General features: G+C 54.7%; 2 protein-coding genes across 9 annotated transcripts in view; one reads left to right on the top strand and one right to left on the bottom strand.

The window, feature by feature from the left end:
• Nucleotides 1-456: 456 nt before the first annotated feature.
• Nucleotides 457-18,094, top strand: FABP3 (fatty acid binding protein 3). 3 transcript variants are annotated; one of them, XM_019836556.3, is made up of 6 exons: nucleotides 457-601; nucleotides 5,854-5,971; nucleotides 10,811-10,909; nucleotides 14,281-14,453; nucleotides 16,392-16,493; nucleotides 17,809-18,094. In XM_019836556.3, the coding sequence occupies exons 3-6, from the start codon at nucleotides 10,837-10,839 to the stop codon at nucleotides 17,860-17,862; spliced, it is 402 nt and encodes a 133-aa protein (XP_019692115.2). In that variant the 5' UTR covers nucleotides 457-601; nucleotides 5,854-5,971; nucleotides 10,811-10,836; the 3' UTR covers nucleotides 17,863-18,094. The 3 variants fall into 3 exon arrangements, with proteins under 3 accessions (XP_019692115.2, XP_003989843.2, XP_044891387.1); XM_003989794.6 differs by lacking the exon at nucleotides 5,854-5,971; XM_045035452.1 differs by lacking the exons at nucleotides 457-601; nucleotides 5,854-5,971 and having other exon boundaries at nucleotides 10,754-10,909.
• Nucleotides 18,095-18,839: 745 nt separating this feature from the next.
• The window catches only part of ZCCHC17 (zinc finger CCHC-type containing 17), a 61,889-nt gene continuing 57,051 nt past the window's right edge, over nucleotides 18,840-23,677 (bottom strand). For 3 of the 6 annotated variants that reach the window (XM_045035446.1, XM_045035449.1, XM_045035450.1), the window contains 2 exons: nucleotides 19,583-19,740; nucleotides 18,840-19,299 (listed from right to left, as the gene is read on the bottom strand). In XM_045035446.1, the coding sequence (XP_044891381.1) occupies nucleotides 19,101-19,299; nucleotides 19,583-19,740 (357 nt within the window). In that variant the 3' untranslated portion in view covers nucleotides 18,840-19,100. Of the gene's footprint in view, nucleotides 19,741-23,677 lie in introns of all 6 variants that reach the window. The other 3 variants (XM_045035448.1, XM_045035447.1, XM_019836552.3) reach the window with 3 other exon arrangements.

The following is a 23,677-nucleotide window of genomic DNA, read 5'->3' as shown; positions in this document are numbered from 1 at the left end:
CCAAGACACAGAGAAAAGCCTCTCGCATCAGTTCCGCCCTGCACCCCCCAGCCCAACCTCACACCCACACCAGGACCCCTCTATCTCTGCAAGATCCCAGCGCCCCACAGCACCCCTAGTCCTGCCCCTGTGGGAAGATGGGAAGAGAAAAAAAAAAAATCAGTCCTGGGGAAAGGGCTGGGAGAGGAGAGGAGAAAGTGTGGCCCTGACAAGAGACCACGTTCACCAACCCAGCGGCAGAGCCCGAGCTCAAACTGAGTCTTCCCGCCAACCTTGCCCCAGCCTCTGACGGCTGCGCCCGCCATCTCTGCCTCTGAACTACGAGCAGGATTCTATCTCTCTTGGGAAACAGGGCACCCATAGCACAGTCTCCACCAGCCCCCATCTCTCCTCCGGCCACAAATGAGAAAGGGGCTGAGGACATTGACATCATCGCGTTCGTCCCTCATTGTTCAGATGGGGAAACTGAGACCCAGAGAGGCATAGCGGCTGCTCCAGATCACTTACCCAGGGTGGCACCAGGAGCTCCCTAACTCCAAATCTCGTGGTCTTGTGCTCAGTACACTCCTCATTTCTCCTGTGCTCCGTACTCTACACTCAGGTAAGCACCCAAAGGGCCCTGGCGTCTGAGGGCTCTCTTTGCGCCCCCCCCCCTCCAGCCCAGGGACCCGAGGGGTCTTCAGGGGTGGTGATTGCTGCCAGCTCCCAGGGATAGAAGGGCAACCTAGGGTGGGGGTGCTGCCTGCTGTTTGTCACAGCTGCCTGGACCCCCGTCCCCACCCCGCCTCCACCCCAGGCTGCAGAAAGAGCAGGCGGGGGGGGGGGGGGGGGGGGGCGGGGGGGCAGCCAGGCCCACAGAGGCCCAGAGATCCGGCCGGCACTCTTCACCAGCAAGGGCCAGGCCCCTTCTCGGCTTCCACCATACAGCCTTCTCTTATCTCCTGGACGTGCATCTCTAAGAGTTTGTTTGAAGACAGGGTTCTCCGGTGTAAACGTAGCTCACCTGACCCCGCCCCCCCCCCCTCTCTCGTCCCACCCTGTTTTACAGTCCCCAGCCTGGGGACTGGAACACAGGCCAGATGAGGGAGAAGGCAGGACAGCAAGTGGCTGCAACGCTCCGCCCTCCTGGGAGGGGTCACACTATCATCTTTGGCGGCCCATCCCTCCCGGGTGTTTAGCCCTGCAGATGCAGCCCAGTTTCAGAGCCAGGACAAACATCTTCTCAGCCATGTGGCCAGAAGGCTGGGCCAATCGATCTCCAGCTTCTGGGTGGGAAAACCGAGGTCCGGAGAGGGGCAATGGTGGCTGGAGGCCTGGGGTCACACAGCAGCTATGAGCCTGAGCCCCGCTTCAGGTGCCCTTGACTCAAAACTAGCCATAGGGGTGCCTGGGTGGTGCAGTCGGTTAAGCATCCAACTTCAGCCAGGTCACAATCTCGCGGTCTGTGAGTTCGAGCCCCGCGTCGGGCTCTGGGCTGATGGCTCGGAGCCTGGACCCTGTTCCTGATTCTGTGTCTCCCTCTCTCTCTGCCCCTCCCCTGTTCATGCTCTGTCTCTCTCTGTCCCAAAAATAAATAAACGTTGAAAAAAAAATTTTTTTAAACTAACCACGTCCTCCTGGTTCTGGGGGATCTGTAGTCCCGTGAGAAGGAGCTCAGGGCTGGGCTGCCTCTGAAACTCCTGAGTCCCGGGTTATCTTTTCTTGAGCTACCTATTCTTTTTTGTTGTTGTTGTTAATGTTAAGATTAAGAAAAAAAAGGGGCGCCTGGGTGGCGCAGTCGGTTAAGCGTCCGACTTCAGCCAGGTCACGATCTCTCGCGGTCCGTGAGTTCGAGCCCCGCGTCAGGCTCTGGGCTGATGGCTCAGAGCCTGGAGCCTGCTTCCGATTCTGTGTCTCCCTCTCTCTCTGCCCCTCCCCCGTTCATGCTCTCTCTCTCTCTCTCTCTGTCCCAAAAATAAATTTAAAAAGTTGAAAAAAAATTTTTAATAAAAAAGAAAAAAAGTTTTATTTATCTTTTGAGAGAGAAAGAGCACAAGCAGGGGAGGGGCAGAGAGAGGGGGGGTGGGGAACAGAGGATCTGGGCTGACAGGCTGACAGCAGTGAGCCGATATGGGGTTCAAACTCCTGAACCGCAAGATCATGACCTGAGCCGAAGTCAGACGTTGGGTTTCCTATTCTTGAATCCCCTCCAAAATCAACCTTTCTTTTCCCAACATCTTCTCCCAGCCTCTTCTGCTTCAGCTAAACCATTGGTTTAAGGGATGGGGGCTGGATAGTTCCAGATGTCCCAGCCATACATCAGCCCCCCAATGGGTACCTCAGCCCTGCCAGGGCGCTCAGGCAGAACCTGTCCCCAGAACATCCCCTTGTCTCAGAAACTAAAGACAGCCCTGGACCTCCCTGCGTGCCAGGCTCTACTCTAAGACGTGGCGTATCAGCTCCTTGTGCCTCGACCAGGTGACGGAGGGGCAGAGAAGGCACGTAATCTGCCCACAAAGCTGACATGGTAAGGTAAGGCTTTAGCTCAGGAAACCTGGTTTCAGAGAGAGGACTTTTAACCACTGTGTCAGGGACCCTGTGTCCCGTGATGGCCACCCTCTCTGTTTTCCAGACTCACAGGCCGTCCAGAACAATGACCATGTGTCCCAGTTTCGCTTGCAACTAGATGTGGCCACGTGCCTCATTCCTGGCCAAGAGGGAGGCCATAAGTGCAGCTGCCAGGTCACGCCTTTAATTAGGAGAGGTGTGTCCTCCTCTGTCCCCTGCCTGCTGCCTGCTGGTGAGAGCCTGGGACGACTGCCATAGCCTCCTAACTAACCAGTGTCCAGTCCAGCCTCCACACGACAGCCAGAGAACTCTTAACCATGATCTGAGTCAGATCATCGTGCTCCCCCACCTGAGCCCTCAGTGACTCCCCGTGGCCTTCGGAAGAAAGGCCAGCCTCCTTGATGGTGGGCAAGGCCTTTTTCTGTCCGCACCTAAACGATCTTCCTATCTTTTATTTATTTATTGGTTTATTTATTTATTTGAGAGAGAGAGAGAGAGAGAGCCTGCACATGAGCCGGGGAGGGGCAGAGAGGACAGAGAGGGAGGGAGAGAGAGAGAATCCCAAGTGCCACCTGTGCAGAGCCGGACGCGGGGCTCGATCCCGCGAACCGTGAGACCATGACCTGAGCCGAAATCAAGAGCCGGACGCCCAACCCACCGAGCTACCCGGGCGCCCCTCATTTGCCGCTTTTATCCTCTGCCCTCATCCCAGATCAATCACCAGGAAAATCTCATCTTTCCTTGTCTATTCCTCCTCTGCCTTCCCAATTTCTCACCCCACACCGGGCAAACTGCTACGCATCCTTTAAGATCTAGTCCAAAGGGTACGTCCGGTATGAAGCCTTTCCTGACTCTCTTGGCAGTGAGTGGCTTCCCGCTCCTGGCCTTCCGCGGTCCGTGTGCGGTCCGCACGTGGGATAATGGTAGCCGTTCTGTATTGTCACAGTCTGTAGGCATCCCCCTCTCCCCTCTCTCTATAGGGGTGGAACCTAAGTTTAGGCCATCGGTTGGTTGCCAGTACGGGTCCAGGCACCAAGCCAATGGCAGTCAAGTTCAAGAATGCGTGTGTGTGTGTGTGTGTGTGTGCATGTCCTGAGCTGGCTGGAGGCCCAGGCCAAGGAGACAGGCAGGACATCTAGAAATAGCCACCTCCCTGGGTCCAGACCAGGCCTGGCCCCCTGATTAACTGACCCTGAGTGAGGGTGTCGGGGTCCAGGATGGGTGGGTGGAGACCAAGAGGTATGACTCAGGAAGAATGTGGCCCTACTGCCCTCTGGGGTCTGCTAGCCAAGGCAGATGGGCCCTGCCTGACTGTTAGTGGTCTGTTCTGGGACTCAGACCTCAGTGACCCTCAGTGACCAGTGGGTATTTCAGGCCAGGGCTGGGCATCACCTGCTTCTTTGGCCCCGCGGCTTGTAGGTCAAAGGGGAGCCTGCCAGCCTACCCCCTGAGGAGGTGACGGGATTGGAGCAGAGACACTGGAAAAGTTTGTCCTCTCCTGGTTCTGGCCCCACCCCACCCTCTTCCCCCACTTGGACGTACCCTCCCTGAACCACCAACTGCCAAAGCTTGAAGGATTAAAGGGTTCATCTGGCCCAACCCCCTGCCATGGCATTGGGGACACTGAAAGAAAGAGACTGGCCCAAGGTCACAGAGCGAGGCAGGGCAGACTGTCTCTGGGAAAGGCGGTGTGGAATGGTGGCAGGCCATACGAGGCCTCGGGGCCAGGGTCCTGGGTCCAAATCCCGGCTCTCATCTGTAACCTGGGGATGGGAACCAAAGCGCCTACATCACTGGGTTACTGTCAGAATCACAAGAGCTGCGAGGCTGAAACCTGCTGAATCCAGTGCCCGGCGCTTCGTGAGTGCCGCACGGCCGCGGGCAATCGTTTTCCGCACCGCGCGTCACAGCGTGTAAAGGTGCTCTGTCCCCACGATCTCATGCGCTCCTTCCTCCCACCCTGAAAGGTAGACATGACTATCCCCATCACGCAGAAAAGGAGACAGGCACAGAGAGATTGACTGGCCAAGCTCACACAGCCGGTTATCGGGTCTCCCAACTGCCCTGCCAGTGGTCTTTCCCCCTCTTCCTCCTGGCCCCTGACAGCTCGTACAGTGACTCGTCAAATGGAGAGAGTGACCGCGCACAGGCCAGTCCTCAGCTCCTGATGCCACCCTGGGCTGTCCTGACCCCTGCACGGAACAACCCCATTGCCCATCTGATGTCACCCTCCCGACTCTGGTCCCATCCTTCTAATCTCTTCCTACCTCCCACCTCTAGGAGGGCAGCTCTTTCACCCAAGTCCACCCAGTTCAAGTCCAAGTAGACGGCTCCTTGCCTTTCCTATCTAGTGTCTTTGGTGACTACGGGGCCCAGAGATGCTGCCCCCCCCACTCCCCACCCAAACAGCCGACCCCAAGATCCCAGGTCCCAGACTCCCGAGTCCAAGATCCCTTCTCTGCCAGACCCCTGCCAGGGCTTGCCAACCAGCTGTCCTCACCTAAGGACACACAGGGGTCACCTGTCCACACCAGCTAGGCTCATCAGCTCTCCTGGAGCTGCCTGCCTCTTTCCAGAATCTTAAGCGGGCTGTTCCTGAATGAAGTGTGTTCTAGGGAGCGACCATTGAACCAAACGTCTGTTTGCCGCTAGGTCACATGGCACATGAACCCGCCCCGGACCTCGGGGTAGTGTGCTGTTTATAGGTTTCTCTTTCTTATTATACTTTACTCAATCTCATATTATTTGTAGTTTTATAGGCATTAGGTTTCCCTTATTATACTTCACTCAGTCTAATCTAATATTATTTGTAGTTTTGCAGAGGCAAATTTTTCATTGGATAGAGGGGAAGGAGTGTGGGGAAGGAGCCAGGGGCTGTCTGGAATCTGGTTTGATTACTTCCCAGGGCCGGAGCTGCCCCTAAGGAGAGCTACTGTCCCTAAAGAGGCACCTGGCTGGCTCAGTCAGTAGAGCAGGCAACTCTTGATCTTGGCGTCGTGAGTTCAAGCCCCGCGCTGGGGATGAAACTCACTTACACACGGATGATAATAAATTAAAAAATAATAAAGAGCTACAGTTGAGATTCGGGCTACAGCTACGTGCTCAGAAGGGCAGTTCTCAGCCCCACGACCCACAGGACAGGGCGCAGTCTCAGGGCTCTCAGGGATGGAGTGGAAAGGAGGCTACAAGACAGGATACTCTGGCAAGAGAAAAGCTGAAAGTAACGGGAAAGTGGGGGGGACAAGTGGGGGCAGAATTTGCAAACCGAGAACTCTGAAGAAGACAAGCCATTTCCGTTGCTCTCAGGGAGACTGTCTACTTCGCAGACCCGTGCCAGGCCCTGTGAGAGGCTCCGTGGACATGGCAGGGTCGGTGTAATAGGAAAAGTCAGACTCTGAGTCGAGTGGACCACATGGAAAGCGGGGTGAGTGCTTTGCTGGGGAAGACGGGGCTTCCCGGAGGAGGGACAGTCAAGCTGAAAAGTAAGGAATAACTAAGAGAGTAGCAGCTAGGGAGGAAGAGTCCTCTTAGGCAAACACAAAAGAGATACATGGCGCCCCTTTGAGATACACGAACAGAGTGGCTGCAGCGTGGAGGGTGTGGAGAGGCAGGTGGAGGCCAGAGCCTGGGGGCCTCCCTGGAAGGAGGCCGAGAAGAGAAACAATTACCCTTTGTACTGCATTCCCAAGCTTATCTCCCCAGAGTCCCTGGGACGCTGGCTTGGTGGGAACTGTGATGTGCTTTTCTCAGATAAAGAAATACAGACCCAGAGAGGTGGTGACTTTGCCCAAGGCCACACAGCTGGTCTGTAAGCAACAGGGGCAGGAATGGAAGCCAAGTGAGTCTCACTCCAGAGCCCCCAAAGCTAGAGACATAGACAGATTCACTCACGCACCCACTCGTTCATTCATTCATTCATTCAATCGATATTCCATACACTCCTTCATTCATTCGTTCGATGTTCATTCATTTATGCCAACCATCTGCCAGGCACTATTCTCGGAATAGGATTTCAGTAATCAACTAATGAAACAGACGGAGCAAGGCGGAAGAGTTTGGGCTTTATTCTGCCAACAGGGAGGACAGCTGGCTTCTGGGAAAGCCGAGGTGACCGCCCCACCACCCTGAGCTACCCCCTCTCCTCCCTGGGCAGAGAGAACCATTGTTCTCCTTCCAGGGAGCATGTGCCACAGGCAGCAGTTTCTCAGAAGCAACTGGTGTTGAGTAAATCCCTACCTCTTGCCATCATTTGTTCTCTCAGACCCACAGTATCTAGAACTCTTGGGGAACGAGGAAGCGATTTCCTTGTGGCAGAAAGAACACTGCATTCCAGGCACCGCGCTGCAATCCCCCTACATAGTGAGCTCAGGGAGGATGGGGGCTGTGGCTCTTCTGTTTCCCCTGGAACCTGCTGAGCCCAGCACAGTGTCTGGGCGCAGGAGGTACTCACGGAGACTGGGAGAGATGTGGAAAACTTGTCTGCAGTATCTGAAGGCACTTAATGGCCCCAGTGAGGAGACAGACACACCTGGTCCTTTGCTATTGGTTCAATGTCTCAAAGGGCCTTGGCTCATTCACGTGCATCTCTGGGAAAACTGCTCCGGGGAGACCCAGAAGGGAGAACGTAATCACCACTCATTGAGTATTCTGTGTGTTAGGCTTCCATATGTTATCTCTTTTAATCCTCCTGTCAACCCTGGGAGTAGATGGCCCTTCTTCCATTTGGGAGGAAAGGAGACTCAGAAGGGGAAGGGACTGGCTCCTAGTCTCTTGACTAGTAAGTTGCAGGCTTGGGATTTAGAACCAGGCTTCTTTCCAAAGATGCCGCTTCTGAATACGTCATGCACCAGGGGAAGCTATGGAGGGTGTGGAGAGAAGGGTTAAGGACTTGATTCCGTGGCAGAGGGCTGCACCACCATTACCATAAAAAAAAAAAAAAAATTCCAGCAGCAGGTCCTGGGGGTGGAGTGGGGCAGTCAACATGCACAGATTAGGCCCCGAAGAGGTTATGGGGGGGTCTCTATGTCCCTGGGTCAGTGGAGGCTCCAGCTCAGCTTCTTTGGCCTCTACCTCCGGCATTTCTCCCCGTGCCAGTGGCACATCCCCTATCGGAGGCGGAGGCGTCCAGATGGCAGGGAGGGTCCAGGAAGCAGCCTAAGATGCTGAGTAGGCCCCCTGCTCTCCCCCCAGCCCCGCCCCATGGCCCCACGGATCATCCGGTGCAGCTGGCCCATCTCATTGGCTCTCTCTTGGTTACTCGGCTCTCCTCTTCTCCATCTTCCCAGCCTGTGGTTGCCGTGGAGACACAGAACAGTGACATCACCATAGGGCGAGGGCTGCGGAGATGCGCTCTTGGCAGGGACTGGCCCTGCGGCCTGCCAGATGTTGTATCCACAGCTGGATCTGCCAAGGGCAAGAAGGAGGGGCAGGAAAAGGGAAGGGCTCACATTCCCTCCCCTTACCCCTCGTCCCCCAGATGCAGGGAGTATCACGGGGCAGAGAGGATGCAGGTAATCGGAGGGATGAGAAGCTGTACATATTTGGAAGGGAGAAGACAGCCCAGCGGAAAGCAGATAGGGCGTGCCTGAGGAGTCAACTGACTCAGGTCTGGGTGTGCTGGGGAGATGGGGGTAGGGCAGCAAGGCTAATGGGTCTAGGCTTTGTCTCCAGGCTGCTCAGCTTAGGCAGGGGACAAAAGAACTTTGTGGCAGTGTCCTTCTCAACCCATCCCCCAAGTCTCTGCAGCTCCTTCCCCACGGCTGCAGCAGGTTCTAATCCTGCCCAGAAATGAGAAGATTGAGGATTGGAGCAGCCAAGCGATCTGCTGTGGGGGGTCCGGCAGGTGAGGGACAGGGCCTGAGAATCCCACCCTATCCAAGGATGACAGTAAGGATAACAGCAGTGGAATCGAGCATGGAAGTCCCCCATGCTCAGCGTTTTAAATGCACGATCTCGTTTGCTCCCCAGACATCTCTAGGGGGGTAAATACTGTCATCACTTCCATTTTCAAGATGAAACTGAGACCCACAGCCACACGCCCAGTACCCAAGGGAATCAGAACTGGCTCACAGATCTACCTGCCCACAGCTGTTAGCCCCAGCCCTCCATGGCTGCAACGGAAGGACCATGTAGGGAGACCGCTCTGGCCTCTGGGGTCTCTAGCCACTTGGTCCTTCAGAGAGGAGGTCCAGTGTCTAAAGGTTGTGACCTTGACTTAAAAACCATCCCACTCTCCTCCCCACCCTCCCCTGCACCTGCTCCGGCAATGAGGTCAGCAGGGCTCCGTGCCCGGCCCTAAGGCCTTCTGGCAAGTGGACCTGTCCGAACAAACCAAGAGCTTGGGCAAGCGAGGGCTCTTCCTCCCTGACTTCTTCCCAGAAAGTCAGGTAGGGGCAGATGCTGTCCACTTCCACATGGAGAAACAGAGGCCCAGGGAGGAGGGTCTGCCACACTGCACATGTGCAGAGCTGCTGGGACCCCAGGGCTAGTGTGCCCTGTGCTCCTGTAAGCCCCCTGGGTGGACCTCTGCTGGCTTCAGTTCGGTCGGGCACCATTCACTTCTTTTTTTTTTTTTTTTTTAATATTTATTCATTTTTGAAAGGCAGAGAGAGAGAGTGTGCGATGTGGGGGAGAGGCAGAGAGAGAGGGAGACACAGAAACAGAAGCAGGCTCCAGGCTCTGGGCTACCAGCACAGAGCCCGACGCCGGGCTCGAACTCACGGACCCCGAGATCATGACCTGAGCCGAAGTCGGCCACTTAACAGACTGAGCCACCCAGGCGCCCCGGGCACCATTTACTTCTGCAGAGCTTCCTATCTGTTCGGCACTCGCTTACCCCTCACTTCCTCTGGGGAGTCTCCCCCAAGCCCCTAGGTCAGGACAGGTGTCCCCTCAAAGCCACCAGGCGAGGTGAGGTCTGCCTGCCCAAAGGGGAGCTACACGAGTGTGTCTTATTCATGGTGGTCTCTCCAGAGCCTAGCCCAAGGCCTGGTGAAAAGTAGGCGCTTTAATAACGGGGGGGGGGGGGGGGGATTAAGAAATGAATGGACCCCTCCAAGCTTCAGTTTGCTCATCTGTAAAACAGTGGAAATGATAAAACCTACTTGGTGGACTTTGCTCCGGAAGTTCAAGGAGAAAATGCACTTAAAGCCCTCGGCGTGCAAAAAAACACATCAATACAAGGTGGATCTTCCTATTAAAAGCGCTTTGTAAAGTGTCCATCACACCGCAGGCTCTGTAAAGGAGGTGAGGGACATTCTGTGAAAGAGGTCAGAGAAGGGCCGGCAGGCAGGTCGGGACTGCAGCGGTCAGGAGGTGGGGAGCTGCCCTTGGGCCTGTCAGGTGGCTGGGGGACGGAACTTCGGAAGGAGGTGAGGGGGCAAGTGACCCGATCAAATGCTCTGAGCCCTGCGTACAGGTCAGAGAAGCCTGAAGCGTTGGCAAGGAGGATGGGGAGCAGCCCTGCAGGGCGGAAAGGCCCGCGCCGGTGACATTCCACGGGGAGGGGCGAGCACGTGCGGGGCGGGAAGGGCGCGGCGGCTTGGGTCGCTTTCGCCAGGGGCAGGTGGAGGGCACAGGGGCAGCTCAGCCTCCCACGGTGCCCCCCTGGTCTCTTCCCGCCACCGGCCAGTGCGGAGTGGCGGGAAAGCGCGGCTTCCGGGACCAGCTAAGACCAAGCTTGCAATCTGGGCTCCAATTAACCCTCGCCTTATTTCCTGCGACCTTGGCAGTTCCCCTCTGAGCCTTGGGCTCCTCACCTGCAAAATGAGGACCGAGATGCCTGCGCCGCTTAGGGTCAGCCAGAGCTTTCCCGGCGTGGGCATCAGCCCTGTCTCCTCTAGTCTCTCACCTCTGCTCTAACCCCAAGCTCGGGGAGTCACTGGGGGACGAAGATGTCCGGAGCGCGCGCCCCACCTCGCGGGCACCGTGCCCTCAATTGCTTCCTCCTCAGATTGCGACGAGCGCCTGGAGGCCTGGGAAGAGAGCAGGTCCCGCCAGCGCGGGGCAGGGACTCGGAGGCCGGGCCCCCGCGCTGACGCAGGAGAGCCGGGAGCCACTAGCTGTCCCCCTCCCCCGGCCGGGCGGGTCGTGGGGGGATGGGCAGCCAGCTCTGGGCGGTGGAGCGCCAGCCTGAGGCTTCCTATTTCGGGAGCTGGGGGTGTGGGCCACGCCTCACCACGTGACGCAAGGGCTATTTAAAGCGGCAGCGCGGGCCGGGAACCGCGGGTCCCGGAGTCCTTGCACGCGTGTTCTGTCTCCTCAGCTTTCTCGGCCTAGCCCAGCCTCACCATGGTGGACGCCTTCGTGGGCACCTGGAAGCTAGTGGACAGCAAGAATTTCGATGACTACATGAAGTCGATTGGTGAGTGCGACTCGGGATGCTGGGCGGGAGAGGGCCTGGCCGCGTGCGCAGCCCCGCGCAGCGTTCTGGCTCTGGCTGCTACTACGCGAGCCTGCTGCGTCCCTCCTGCTCAAGGTTGGGGAGTAAGGGAACGCGGAGGGGGTGGTAGCATAGGCTAGGGCACGCGAGGCCTGTTGGGAGGGGGTTTTCATGGTCTGAACCCGGCTAGAGGGATTCCCAGGTAGGGAGGAGCCAGGAGGTAGGTGTGCAGGTCGATGTTGGGGCAGGGAGGGCTTTCGAGGAAGAGGCGTATATATATATAGGATCTGGAGCTAGGAGGTGGGTTTGTATGAAAGGAGAGCATTGACCTAGAAGGTGGGAGGCTAGCCGGAGGAGCAAAAAACCAGGAGCATGGGTGGTTTAGGGATTGGAAAGTGTAAATACGCAAAGGGAATGGGGCGGATGGGGAGTGTACTATGGCGTAAAGAAGCGGGAACCCCGAGGAGGAAGAAGATAGAAGAGGGAACTACCGGTGAATGGGATATGAGGAGGCGCCGCACAGTTAGCAACAACCCCTGCCCCTCCACGTTGAACTAGGGAAAGGATGGCTGCTGGAGGATGCCCTCCTTCTCACCATCCAGTCTCTGACCTTGTCCCGCAGTGGTGTGTAACCAGGCTCTAATCGCGGTCCGAGAGCCTAGTGGTAGGGTGGGGCAAGAGGACCCATTATAAGCTGGCTCAGCCACTTGTTGGGGAGGGGTCTGGTGGAGAAAACCAGTGGACTTCTGGAGTGCAGCAAGGGTCCTGGAACAAGGCCAAGATTTGTTAAAGGCAGGGGAGGGTCTTTGGTCTCCGAGGGCGTGGTGTTGGCTGGGGAAGAATAAAGATTCCGACTCTACGGGTGAGGTGCTTGAAGATCCCCATGCCTTGCCTAGTTTGACAGATGGGGAGACTGAGACCCAGAGAGACTGGAAACTGGTCAGATCAGCCCCACAGCAGAGCTGATAAGAAAACCTAGATTTCTAGATGTGCAACCCAGAACTATTTTCCCCTCTGGACCCTGAGGGTGGGAGTGGTAGGAACTGCTTAGCTAAGAATTGGCCTCCGCGTTTCCCCTCCTTGTATGGGCTTCGATGGAGGTGATGATGCCCTTTCACCCAAATCCCCAGGTGTGAGATTATCTTAGTACCCCAGGCTGGGACAGGGAAACCAGCATGTCGTTCATAGTCGAGCTCCATTCCATGCCTTCCTACTAGGGAAAGGGGGCTGGATTCTGGCAGATATCCAAATAAGGTGTGGGGGACCCACCTCTTAGCTCTGTTCCTAACCGTTTCCTGAACTAGGGACCACAGGTGTTGGCTCTTGAAACCAAAGCTCTCAACTGCCCCGCCACAGTATGCTGGGTACTATGCCCACAGACCCCAGGAAAGCAGCCACACTTGGAGCAAGCGAGCCCCGGGACAGCTGCTGGGAAGTCAGGATGCCCAGAGCCAGCCCCTCCTCCCTTAGTAGACATTGCAGCCAAAACCTGTGTCCCTGAAGTGAGCTGCAACATCCTCACCACACTTGTCCCCTTATTTTGCCCCAAATAAGGGGGCGAATTTGGGCTGCAGGGCTGAGAATCCACCCAGCCTGCTCTTCTCCATATACAGATGTAAAGAATGAGAGGCCCATGGGGGAGAAAAGACCGTCTTCAGCTCTGACAGTAAATAGCTTCAGCTTCATCTCTAAGTAGAACCCAGCTCTTTCTGAGCCTCCAAAATTGTCAGCCCCATTTTTGGTCTCAGTTTCTCTTGGCTCAGTCCCTCACTCACCTCTCAGTGGTTTCCTTCCTCAAATACACCACACCTCTGGGTGGGTCCTATGCAAACAGAGCTCCTTCCATGGCGACAAGGCCCTGCTCTCTGCTGGGGAGTGGGATCGGCCTCACTCTGACAGCAGGGCTAAGGCCAGCGCCCTTACTGGCCAGGCAGGACAGAATCCGCCCTCGCCCCTCTAGTGTTAGACCCAGGGTTCTCAGGACATCCAGGCAGACAGACCCAGCCCAGTTAGTACCAGTGATCACAGGCACACCTGGTGGCCGTGCTGGGAGAATGGCCCAGGGAGGAACAGCGAACAAGTTTTGGAGCCTAGATTCGTGTCTGGGTCAGTCACTCACTCTTTGACTTTGGCGCAAGTCACCTCTCTCCAAGCCTCATCTGTTAATTGGGGATATTAAAACCTGTTCGGGGCTGTTACGAGCATCAAGTGAAACAACCCGTGTAGGGTCTGGGTGAAGTCCCTCACTTCCAGCCAGGGCTGTGTAGCCCGGCACACCACCTCCCCACGCTGGGCTGCTTCTGGAGGGCTCACCACAGCTGCTGGGGGCAGAAGGGCGGGCAGGGTGTCGTGATGGGAGGCTGGAGGCAAGAGGGCAGATCTCAGGGAAGCTATGACCCGAGGGGCTTAAAGCTCTGTCCAAGAGCTCTTTGTTGTGCGCTCTTGCGGGACACTCGGGCTTTGCCCAGCACCCAAGGAAGCGGGGCTTGGGTCAGCAGGGAGTTCCCACAGGGCCTCAAGACTAGGAGCCAAGAGACCTGGACTTGCATCCTGACTGCACTAGCACCTGAGGCGTCTCCTAAATCTGTATACTGACACACACACTCCCTTCTGGGTTATGGATGAGAGGCTTTGAAAATACCTTGCCAATAAATAAATAAATAAATAAATAAATAAATAAATAAATAAAAATATGTCTTTAAAAGGTTAAAAAGAAAAATAGAAAATATCTTACTGCTATACATGGGGGACAAGGGTACCAGTGCATTTCAGGGCAAACACTTCCAAGGTGGGAAATTCTTGTCCCTCAGGCTCTGGAAGGCAACGTCTACATTTCTCTTCTTTCCTCAGCCTGTGGGCTGAAAGCTGCTCAGGTGCCCTGGAAGGCAGCCCTTGCTCCAGCCTAGGGAGGCCATATAAGCCCGCTCTTCAGTCTAACAGTTCTGGGTGACAATTCCAGGTCTGTGACCTTTGGGCTTCAGCTCTGTTTTTTGCATCTGTAAGGCAGAGCTAATAGCATCAAGCCTTCAGGGAAAATGGGAGGGCCGAGGGCGATAACATGCACGCGAGGACAGTCCTCACCACACAGTCCTCACCACACAGAGGCCCCTGGGCCACCGACTTGCTGTGGCATGCCTGTCCCTTAAGGTTCTCTTCTGTCTATTGCAATCAAGTGTCTCTTCACTGCACAGAGCTAACAGGAAAACTGAATTTAAAAATGGCCAGGGTCTCTGAAAGCTCTCATACTCCTCTGCTCTCGGTCCCACGTCCAGGCCTGAGAGTTGTTCACTGAGGTCCCTGTGCTCTGCCTTCCCGCTTCACTCATATGCTCATAACCTTCCCCCTGCTCTCAGGTGTGGGTTTTGCTACCAGGCAGGTGGCCAACATGACCAAGCCTACCACAATCATCGAAAGAAATGGGGACACTGTCACCATAAAAACACATAGCACCTTCAAGAACACGGAGATCAGCTTCCAGCTAGGGGTGGAGTTCGACGAGACAACAGCGGATGACAGGAAGGTCAAGGTGAGTCATGGAAGGGGGTCTGGGAGTTGGAGGGTGTGGAGACGTGGCACCTTACTGTTGCACCCCGAGGGGCAGGTGGTTATGGGGGACTGAAATGAACAAGGTACATAAAGCCTGTGCAGTGCTGGGATGCCCCAGGTCCTAGAAGCACACTAGTCCTGTCTTCCTCCCTCTCTTCTTGGGGAGCATCTATCTGGGAGTGGGCAGCACAGGGCCAGGATGTTCTTCTCACCTCAGCGTTGACTCCAGCTCTGGCTCAGTGACCGTGCATGGCACGCACTAGTTCTGGACTTCTTTCCAATCCATAGACGGGAGAGTTATGTGGCCATGGCTGTGACCTCCAAGTGCTTTAGGAAGAATGCCCAGAATTCAGAGCTCTTCCCTGATTGAGCAGATCATCCTGGCCTCCAGCAGCACAGAGGGCAGCTGGGAACAAGAGGTGGGGACCTACTCAGAGGCTTCCTTTTCTCCAACCTCCACCTCCCAGCCTTGGCCAGTGACCCTGAGGAACTATTTCCAATGTTGCCAGCCCACAGGCAAGAAAAGCTGTGTTCTGGATGGGGCATGGTCTATGGTGTGTTTGTATGTCTTCTCACCAGGCCTTAGCCCCTCTCCTCCCAGGGAGGGAGGGGACATCTACCTCTAGTCTCAGGGCTTCTCACCTGTGGTGGCTCTTGTCTTTGCTGCTTGCCTCAGGCCTCCCAGCCCTCTCGGCCACGCATGGCAGAGAGAGAACTAAGGGGCTTTGATCTCTAAAGGGAGTCCCTATAGCAGTATCTCCACCAGACCCTATCAGTCAGCCCCTCAGCTGTTTCCCGGCTTCCTCACAACTGCCCCAGAAAAGACACGACAGGGTCTGGTCTTCTCCTTGTGAAGGAAGCTGGAGCCCAGGCCAGAATCAACAGGAAGCTGGCGGCAGAGCTGGGATGGTGCCCAAAGATGTCATCCTACCTTGGAGAGAGGTAGCTGCCCTATCACATGCATCTGCCTCCTTGACTAGCCCACTTTTTGAGGAACAAGAATCCCAATGAAACAGTAGTGCTCTGGGATGCCTAGGCTAAAAATAATCTGGAGTGGGCAAAAAAAAAAAAAAAAAGAAAAAAACCACCACCTTGGGGGATGGGAACGAGGAGTAAGGTGGTGGGAGCAAGGATGCACGACTACTCCCCATGTGGCCCCGAACACACACACAGCCTCCTCAGATTCTCCTACTGAAGCCTGCTCAGCCAGAGTCCCCTAGCCTGACCTAGAGCCCCCAAATTCCTAAACAAGAGAGACCTGGGAGAGCTGCCAAATGAGAACCAGCTGATGCAGGCTGGCAGAGCCCAGAAGACTAAGTGGGCATCTGACCAGGGTCTAGAACACTCCAAGGGCACCCAGACCCAGGACCTGGCAGTTGCTGTCCACTTGTCAGCTGAAGGGCTCACATGATGTGGATCGGGAAGAGAGAGGAATACAAAGCAGGAAGTCTGATTTCCCAGCACCTCCCATCTCCACGGTCTGTTAGACGTTATGTGTGATCAGCACTCGGCCGGAGAGTCTCAGGACCCCTCCTCACCGGTCTTTCCTGGGGATATAGGATGGTTCATGTCCCCTGTATCTAAGGGGCTCTAGGGCTGTGGACATCACCCAGAGGAGGGGATGAGTGCCCATTCTGAAGGCTGGTGGCACTTCTCAGAACCGGGCTGTCTGGCTCCACCATGCTGCCGGCGTCTCCCTACCCGCGCAACACCTGAAGGCCCCCCGCCCCAGCCAGGCAGTCGTGGAGCAGAGGCTGGAGGAGGGCTAGACCGCCTGCGGGGCTAGGTCGGAGGCGGCCACCTGAACTCCATTAGTTTGGGACAGAGGCAGGGTCCTCTGTGACCCCAATGACCAGACACCATCCTGTCACTCAGCCCTGGCTCAGATCGCAGCTCAGACCTCTACCCTCTTTCACAGTCCATCGTGACGCTGGATGGAGGCAAACTTGTCCACCTGCAGAAGTGGAACGGGCAAGAGACAACACTGGTGCGGGAGCTAGTTGATGGGAAACTCATCCTGGTAAGATGGACAACTTTGGAGCCTCACCCAACCGGTTACCACTCCTTCCCCTTCAGTCAAGCCTGTGGGAAAGCCAGCGTCTTCCCCTGGGAGCAGTGGAGGGCGGAGGCGGGGTTGGGATGGCTTTAGGTGGGAGTTTTCTGTGTGGTAGCTTTGGACTCAAACAGGCCTGGATTCACATCTCAGTTATACGAAACAGGGCTTCACACACGTCACCTTCTCCGTGTCCCGCTGTAAAAGGGGCGGGAGCAACACCAAACTCATGGGCCGCTGGGGCATCAGGAGACCGTGACGTAGAGCACACAGCATCACACGGGCGAGGCAGAGGGCCACCACACGTGCCCCACGGCCTTAGTGTCCTCCTCTGTTGCCACCTTGCCTCACCCGGGAGTAGAAAGCAGGGCCAAGCTGGATCCCAGGCCCCTAGGAGAGGCTTCCCTCTCCTCCCTGGGACGGCGCTGCCACACAGAAAGCCTCTGGGCAGGGACAGTGGGGCAGTGACAGACCAGCCCTTTCCACCTCATTCCAGCCCCACCGCCGGTCAGTGCTTTGCATGCCTGGCCCTCTGCGAGTACCTGATAACAGCCTGGGGAGGAAGGGACAGCCAGGCTGGCACGTGGGTCTGTTTGGGGACAAACTTGGGGCCTTCGCTGGAAGAATGTAGCCCTGACTGAACACCCCCAGGCCTGGGGCAGAGACAGCAGCCCCTGTGGTCTCTGTAACGCTCTCCCTGCATTGCTGCATCCAGGAGGCCCTGCAGAGTGAAGAATGAGGTGTCTAGGTCTGGTGGGAATGTGATACGCGGGACCAAACGCTCACTGGGCAGTTCGGCCTGTGGTGAGGCCACGGGCCTGGCTCTACGATGCCAGGCTGGATGATGGTGGCTCGAGCCTCTGGTCCCTGCACTACTCTAAGTCGGGGAAGGAACGGAGAGTTGGTGGCCTAGCACAGTTCTTGCCCAAGAGTCTCTGGACATTTGTATTCACTATTTGTCTACTACGTGCCAGGCACCATCTTAGGCACTACGGGAATGGTGCAAGGGAGAGAGAACACCCTGATTTCTTGACCAGTCACTTCCTCTCTCATAGCTCATTTCCCCAACTTTCTAACAGAGGAAATAAGTGCCTAACGAAACTAAAAGCTTGGTGCGAAGTATTAGAAAAAAAGACACGTAAAGTACCTGGCACACAGCAGGCAGTCAATGAATGAAGATTATTGGGATGAAGGTAGAGGCCCCTCCCATCAGGATGCGGAGTGCCCCGATACCTTCGGTGCCCTCACCCCTGCCCTAATCTGACTCTGTCTCTCCTTTCAGACACTCACCCATGGCAGTGTAGTTTGCACTCGTACTTACGAGAAAGAGGCATGACCTGTCCGCTCCTTCACCGACTGCTCCTCTGCCAATCGACTAGCCCTGGACTCAGCACCGAATTGCCTCATTTTTCCCTTTGGCGTTTTGTATAAATCCACCTGGGTTGGGGAAATTCTTCTGGGGTCAGGCGACACCAGCCTAGATCCGTTTCTGGCTCCCAGTGTGTATGTTTGTTTTTTCAACTGCATCCAAAGGGTGCTCTAAGGTCAATAAAGCAGAGCCAAGGTCACCAAATTGCCTTTTTGCCTTTGGTGACACGACTCTGGGAGTCTTGGTTTCCTGTGTGTCGGAGAGTGGGCAGAAATACTGCCTGAAGGTCACTCAGAGGCGGCACAGATGAGAGACTGAACTGGACAGTCTCAGGGACAGCGGTAGCTGATCACGTAACGCGTATAAGAGCAGAAGAGCTGCACCTACACCTTGCCTTTACGGTGTCCCCCCACCCCATGGCCAAATGAGCTAGTCCAACCTGGAATAATCCATCAGTGGCCCGGTTGCCCCAGGCTTGGCTACTAAACTGTCACCTCAGGCCCATCCTGCGCTGAATGCCCTTGGGTTTGGGAAGCTGCTCTTGTCTGTGAAATGCTGTGGTCTCTCTCTTTGCAGAACGTAGGCTCGGGACACAGGATGCAGGCTTGTGCCTTCGTAGTAGGAGCAAATGCTCACTGGCCAAGATGGCTGCTAAGCTCCCTTCTATGCCCTCGGCCATTCAGGGTTATGAATTCTTACCGGTTCTCTAATCAGCTCTGGGGGGAGAGGTCATCTAATCATTACAGAAGGGAGGGCTTGTAAGTGATCTCCTAAGAAGGCTGTGACCTGCTGGTGCCTCTGGCTCTGTACCTCAGCTGGGCCTGTCTCCAAGGTCTGAAGTAACATATTAAATGTTTTTCTGTCAACTAATACAGACTCAGTGACTTTTAAGTTAAGGCTGTAAATTACCCAGGAAGAGGGATTACGGCAATAAGAACCTTCAGTAAGTTTAAAACCAAACACACTTCCGTTTAGTGCCAGGAATTGAAGCAGAGACCTAAAGTGGGACCAAGGGACTCACACGGTAGTGAATACAAAGTAAAGCAATGATCTTGGCTTGAGCTGTCTGGTTCAGTGGTCTGGCAGAATGTCACACGCAAGCTCAGTCACTGCAGACGATGGTTTTCTGGCTGTCACTTCTAGCATGATTGAATCATGTCAGGGGGAATGGAAAAAGTGAGCACCACTTCTTACCATGTTCTCCCTCATCCCGCCGATCTCCCTCGGCCCCCGCGTCGGATGCTCACCAAGCAGCCCAGGGCAGACCCGACGGGGAGGGGCCACTCACTCTGCTCTCCAACTACAGCCAGACTCGCCTCCACAGCGCTACCTGTGGCTGGAGCCTGGACCCCTGTGCAGGAATCTGGCTCTGGCAGTGGCAGCTGGAGAGGGTCATAGGACCTCCTGCTGGATGAAGGAAGTTGAGTGAACGAACGGGCGAGCTGCAGGGGTCACTTGCAAAGGGACCAGGAATGATAAGTGGACAACTCATTCGGGCAGATGCTTCTGACTTCTAACTCCCACACCTGCCTGCTGCATGAGGGGAAGTCATCTCCCATGGGCGAGAAGCCAGCGGGGTGGGAGGCCGTTTTCTCACTACTGAGTCTTTCCGGGAGCCAGGGCTTCGAGGCACCGGGCTCCTGGTTCCTCCTCCTCTCAGCCACCCCCCTACTCTCTCCGCGCTCACTCCTTGTGCTTCTTCTTGTGCTTCTTCTTCTTCTTCTTCTTCTTCGCTGCCTTGCTGTCCTTGGAGGTGTGCCTTGCCCTCTTGCCTGTGTCACTCTCAGAGTCTGAGCTGTCCGAGTCAGATGACTTCCTGTCTCTGTGTTTCTTTTTCTTCTTTTCCTGAAAAGAAAATTTAAAAAGCGGCGTTGCATGTGTGCGTTTGCTTGAAAGTCTTGCGGCATATAATCGATAGGGGACCATTTAACGTACTATGAAGCATTAAGAAGAGTAAGTTAAATCTTCAAGTATCAACGAGAAAAGATACCCCAAACGAGTGACAGGGCCGAGTCATGCTACAGCATGTGTCCTAGAGTCCAGCGTGTTTACCATACCATATAACGTGTGTATTTACACATACCTGTAGACGTGTAAAATACACAGGTGTGTGAAATACACAGAACAACGGGAAGGACACAAACTGGCGACGAGTGACCTCAGGAATGAATGAATGGAGGGAAAGATGGAGTCTTTTACTTTTTACTTCATAGAACTCTGTCCAGTTAGATTCAAAAAACCAAAACACGAGTGTCCTTACTTTTATTTTTAAAAAGCACAGGTGAAGGGAGTCCTTAGAGGTCATCTAGCGTAGCTGGAGGCAGCGCCCCCAGGGGCCCGAGGTCCGCGGAATCAGAATGAGAGCTCCAGGACCTGGGGGTCCCGCGCTGGTTTCCAACAGACCCTGATGCAGGGAGCAGAGCTGCCGTCAATTAGAAAGGCTCCCGCTGCCGCCCTTGATGTGTGTCCTCTCTAACCTGCGCAACGGCCCTGTGAGATTTTACTGCGAGAGGGAAGAGCCCAGAAAGAACTTTCTCCAAACTACAACCACCACACCATGCCGCCAAAGGAACAGCACAGACTCAAAGGATGGGAGGCAGATTTCTAGACTTCCGTGCGGGGCTTCAAGCGGTTTTTAAGCAGTGCGTAGCTTTTTCCTTGAATTTCAAACGTCTGTATTGCCTCAGGAAGGTTTCTAAGAAGGGGTTATTAGGGGTAAGAAAGAGACAGGGCTGAAGAGGCACGGCTCCTGCTCCCTCTACGGGTTCCCGGCCGGCATCCCGAGGGCTGTCGAGTGCCTGAGCGATACGCCAGGTCTTAGGAGCCGCTGTGAGAAATGATGGACGGAACACCGGACCAGGAGTCAGACCCAGATTCGAGTTCCGGCTTTGCCACTTACGATCACTGCTCTGTAACTCAGTGCGAGCCATTTTATCTCACGAGACCTACTCTCCTCAAATGTGATGTGGAGCTGGGAACAACACCTGTGTCACACATCTGTGGTGAAGATGTGATGAGACAGTATCCGAGGCTCAAGAGGTTGAGAGCCACTTGCCCCCAGACCACATGGGCAGGGCTGGGACCCGCACGCGCATGAGACAACTGGCAAGTTTTCCTGTGTGGCGCACGGCCCTCTCCTCCCGTACAGCAATGGCAGGCCTCGTGGTATGGTGGCCAGTGCAACGATTTCGGAATGAGACAGAGTAAAGTTCAAATTCCAGCTGCCGCTTACTAGCTATGTCACTTGGGACGAGAGACTTAACTTTTTGGAACCTCGGTTTTTTCTTTTGTTAAAGAAGCTATGCGGATTAAACAAGACAAGCACTAGTTACCAGGCACAAAACGCCTGATACGTGGTAGGCGCTCAGTGGTAGCTACAAGTACTGTTCTCTCATTTCAGAGAACTCCCGGAATGTTCTGACAGTCTAGTCAGGCATCTCTGGCAGGTGCATCGAAGTTTTGAGAGAAGAGTAGACCAAAACTGTTTCTGGAAGTCTCCAGTGGAGTAGGGAGACGGGAACAAAGCCACCCCGGCCACATCACCAAGCTGTAGGGACCGCGGCTGGGGGAGCGGAGAGCCAGCAGACGCACGGTGCTGCACCTTCCGCTGACAGGCTCACGGAGACCAGTCACGGGGTACGGGGCCCGGGGAGCCTCACTGCGTTCTGCCCCTGAGGGAGGGCAGGGTCCTGGCGGAGCCAGTCTGGCACCTGTCCCTCCAAGCCTGGCACGGCGTGGATAAATACGTGAGGAAGGGGAGCAGTAGCGTTTTACATCCAAACAGTACTTTAGCTTATTGAGCTTTCTGCACCCGTCCCGCTACAACAGTAATCCGGTAAGGTCAGACTTCAGGAATCCCCACCCCCACCGTGCAGATGGGAAGGCTGCAAGTAAGAGCATCACCACGAGGTGACCGAGGCCCAAGCGACAAGAACAGTGTACTTTGTAACTCACAGTGGGCGTGATGTCCACTGTGCTTGCTCTCAAAAATGTAAGCTCAAGAGGAAGAAAGAGAAAAACAAGTCACAGGCCGTGTGTGATGTGGACTCTACCTAGAAAGGAGGTGGGGGGGGGGGGGGCGCGGGGAGGGGAATGGCCTTCTAGACCTCACTCTTGGTGCGAAAGCTCTTTTGTAAGCTGACCAAAGAAAATCTAGTCCTCCAGCAGGTGGCGTCGGTCGCTTCAGCGGGGGTGGTGCAAGACGAAGGTCTGGAGTTGGGACTAGGGAGAAGATGCACAGCCAGAGCCTCCACCAGCTTCTGGTGCCCTGACTGCATTCAAGGGGCAAGTGGAATGGAAGAGAAAGGGTAAAAAAAATGACCCTGGATGTGAGTCCCCGGCAGACAGGCCAGGAGGTGCATGGGAAAGAAGCCACTGCTCAGAACTGCTCTCCAGGAAAAGCCAGTATCCAGTGACAGCAGCGAGCCCACCCATTTTCTCGGTAGTTCTGCAACAGGTTAGCAGCAGCCCAGCAGGAGAAAAAACAAAAACAAAAACAAAAACAAAAACTGCGAAAGGGGAATAACAGCAGCTAACTTTTAATAAGTACTTAATTCTCTAGATGCTGAGCTGGGCACTTTGTACACATACCTCCCTCCTCTGACCTTCACAACAAATCTGTTGTTTTTTTTTTAATGTTTATTTTGGAGAGAGAGACAGAGAGACAGAGCACGAGCAGGGGCAGTGCAGACAGAGAGGGAGACAGCGAATCCAAAGCAGGCTCTATGCTCTGAGCTGTCAGCACAGAGCCCAACGCGGGGCTCGAACTCTTAAATCATGAGATCATGCCCTGAGCCAAAGTCAGACGCTTAACTGAGCTACCCAGGTGCCTTTCACAACAAATCTATTAAGTGGGCATAATTGCCCCTATATTTTCAGGAAAGAACAAGGTAACTTCAGAGGGGATGACTGAGATGGACTTGCCCACACGGTAGGACATGGATTTGACTCAAGTTGGGTCCCAGAGGAGACGTTCTTTTTAGCCCTGTCTGCATTAAAGGCAGCACCTAACTTAGTACCTGCCAACCAAAGGCACTGATTTTTGGCCCAAAATCAATCAAGTGAGCATTTATTCTTATTTATTCTTAAGAATTATTCTTGAGAAATGATTAGTTCTCAAACTGAGAAGTTCACTGGGGTGAACTTTCGGGAACTAAGATAGAGTGTAATTCCTTGACAGAATTTACCTATAATGCACCAGTTTACCATAGCTTGGAAAGGGTAAGACCAGAAGAAAAAGGTTTATCAATCAACTCATAAATATTTATTTAACTTTACCTACAAAGCACTTTAGGGAGCCACAGGGGCATACAGTGTTGCTTAAGAGATAAGGAGAACACACCAATTTTTAATAGAATTCAGGCACAGTACCTACTATTTCACTGAGTAGTGGAACTTGGCACCATTCCTCCAAACCTGAGCCAACCTCGTCAAATCGGAATAACTCATCCGACAAGTATTTATTGAGTGCCTTCTGAGAGCCAGGAATATCCATTAATTAATCTGTCTCTTAAAATAGGATAGCCGAGTGAGGTCGGAAATCAGGGATCATGAGCCTTCAAGAAACAAATTATCAAAGATAAAAACTAATGGAGATACTAGGGAGTCCATGGTGGTAATGTTAAGCACAAAAAACATGCCATTAACACACAAGGGAAAAATCGATGTCTGAGGAATCTGAGGCTGGCTTCATGAGAGATAATATGTAATGTGTTATGCTTCCGAAGCATGAATATGGTTTTGGCAGGTCGAATGGTGGTGGTGGCGCTGATGGAAGAAGGAA

This window comes from Felis catus, chromosome C1, assembly GCF_018350175.1.
Source record: "Felis catus isolate Fca126 chromosome C1, F.catus_Fca126_mat1.0, whole genome shotgun sequence".
Lineage (NCBI taxonomy): Eukaryota > Metazoa > Chordata > Mammalia > Carnivora > Felidae > Felis > Felis catus.
Note: the sequence above shows the minus strand (reverse complement) of the source record. Positions and strands in the feature narration are given on the sequence as shown.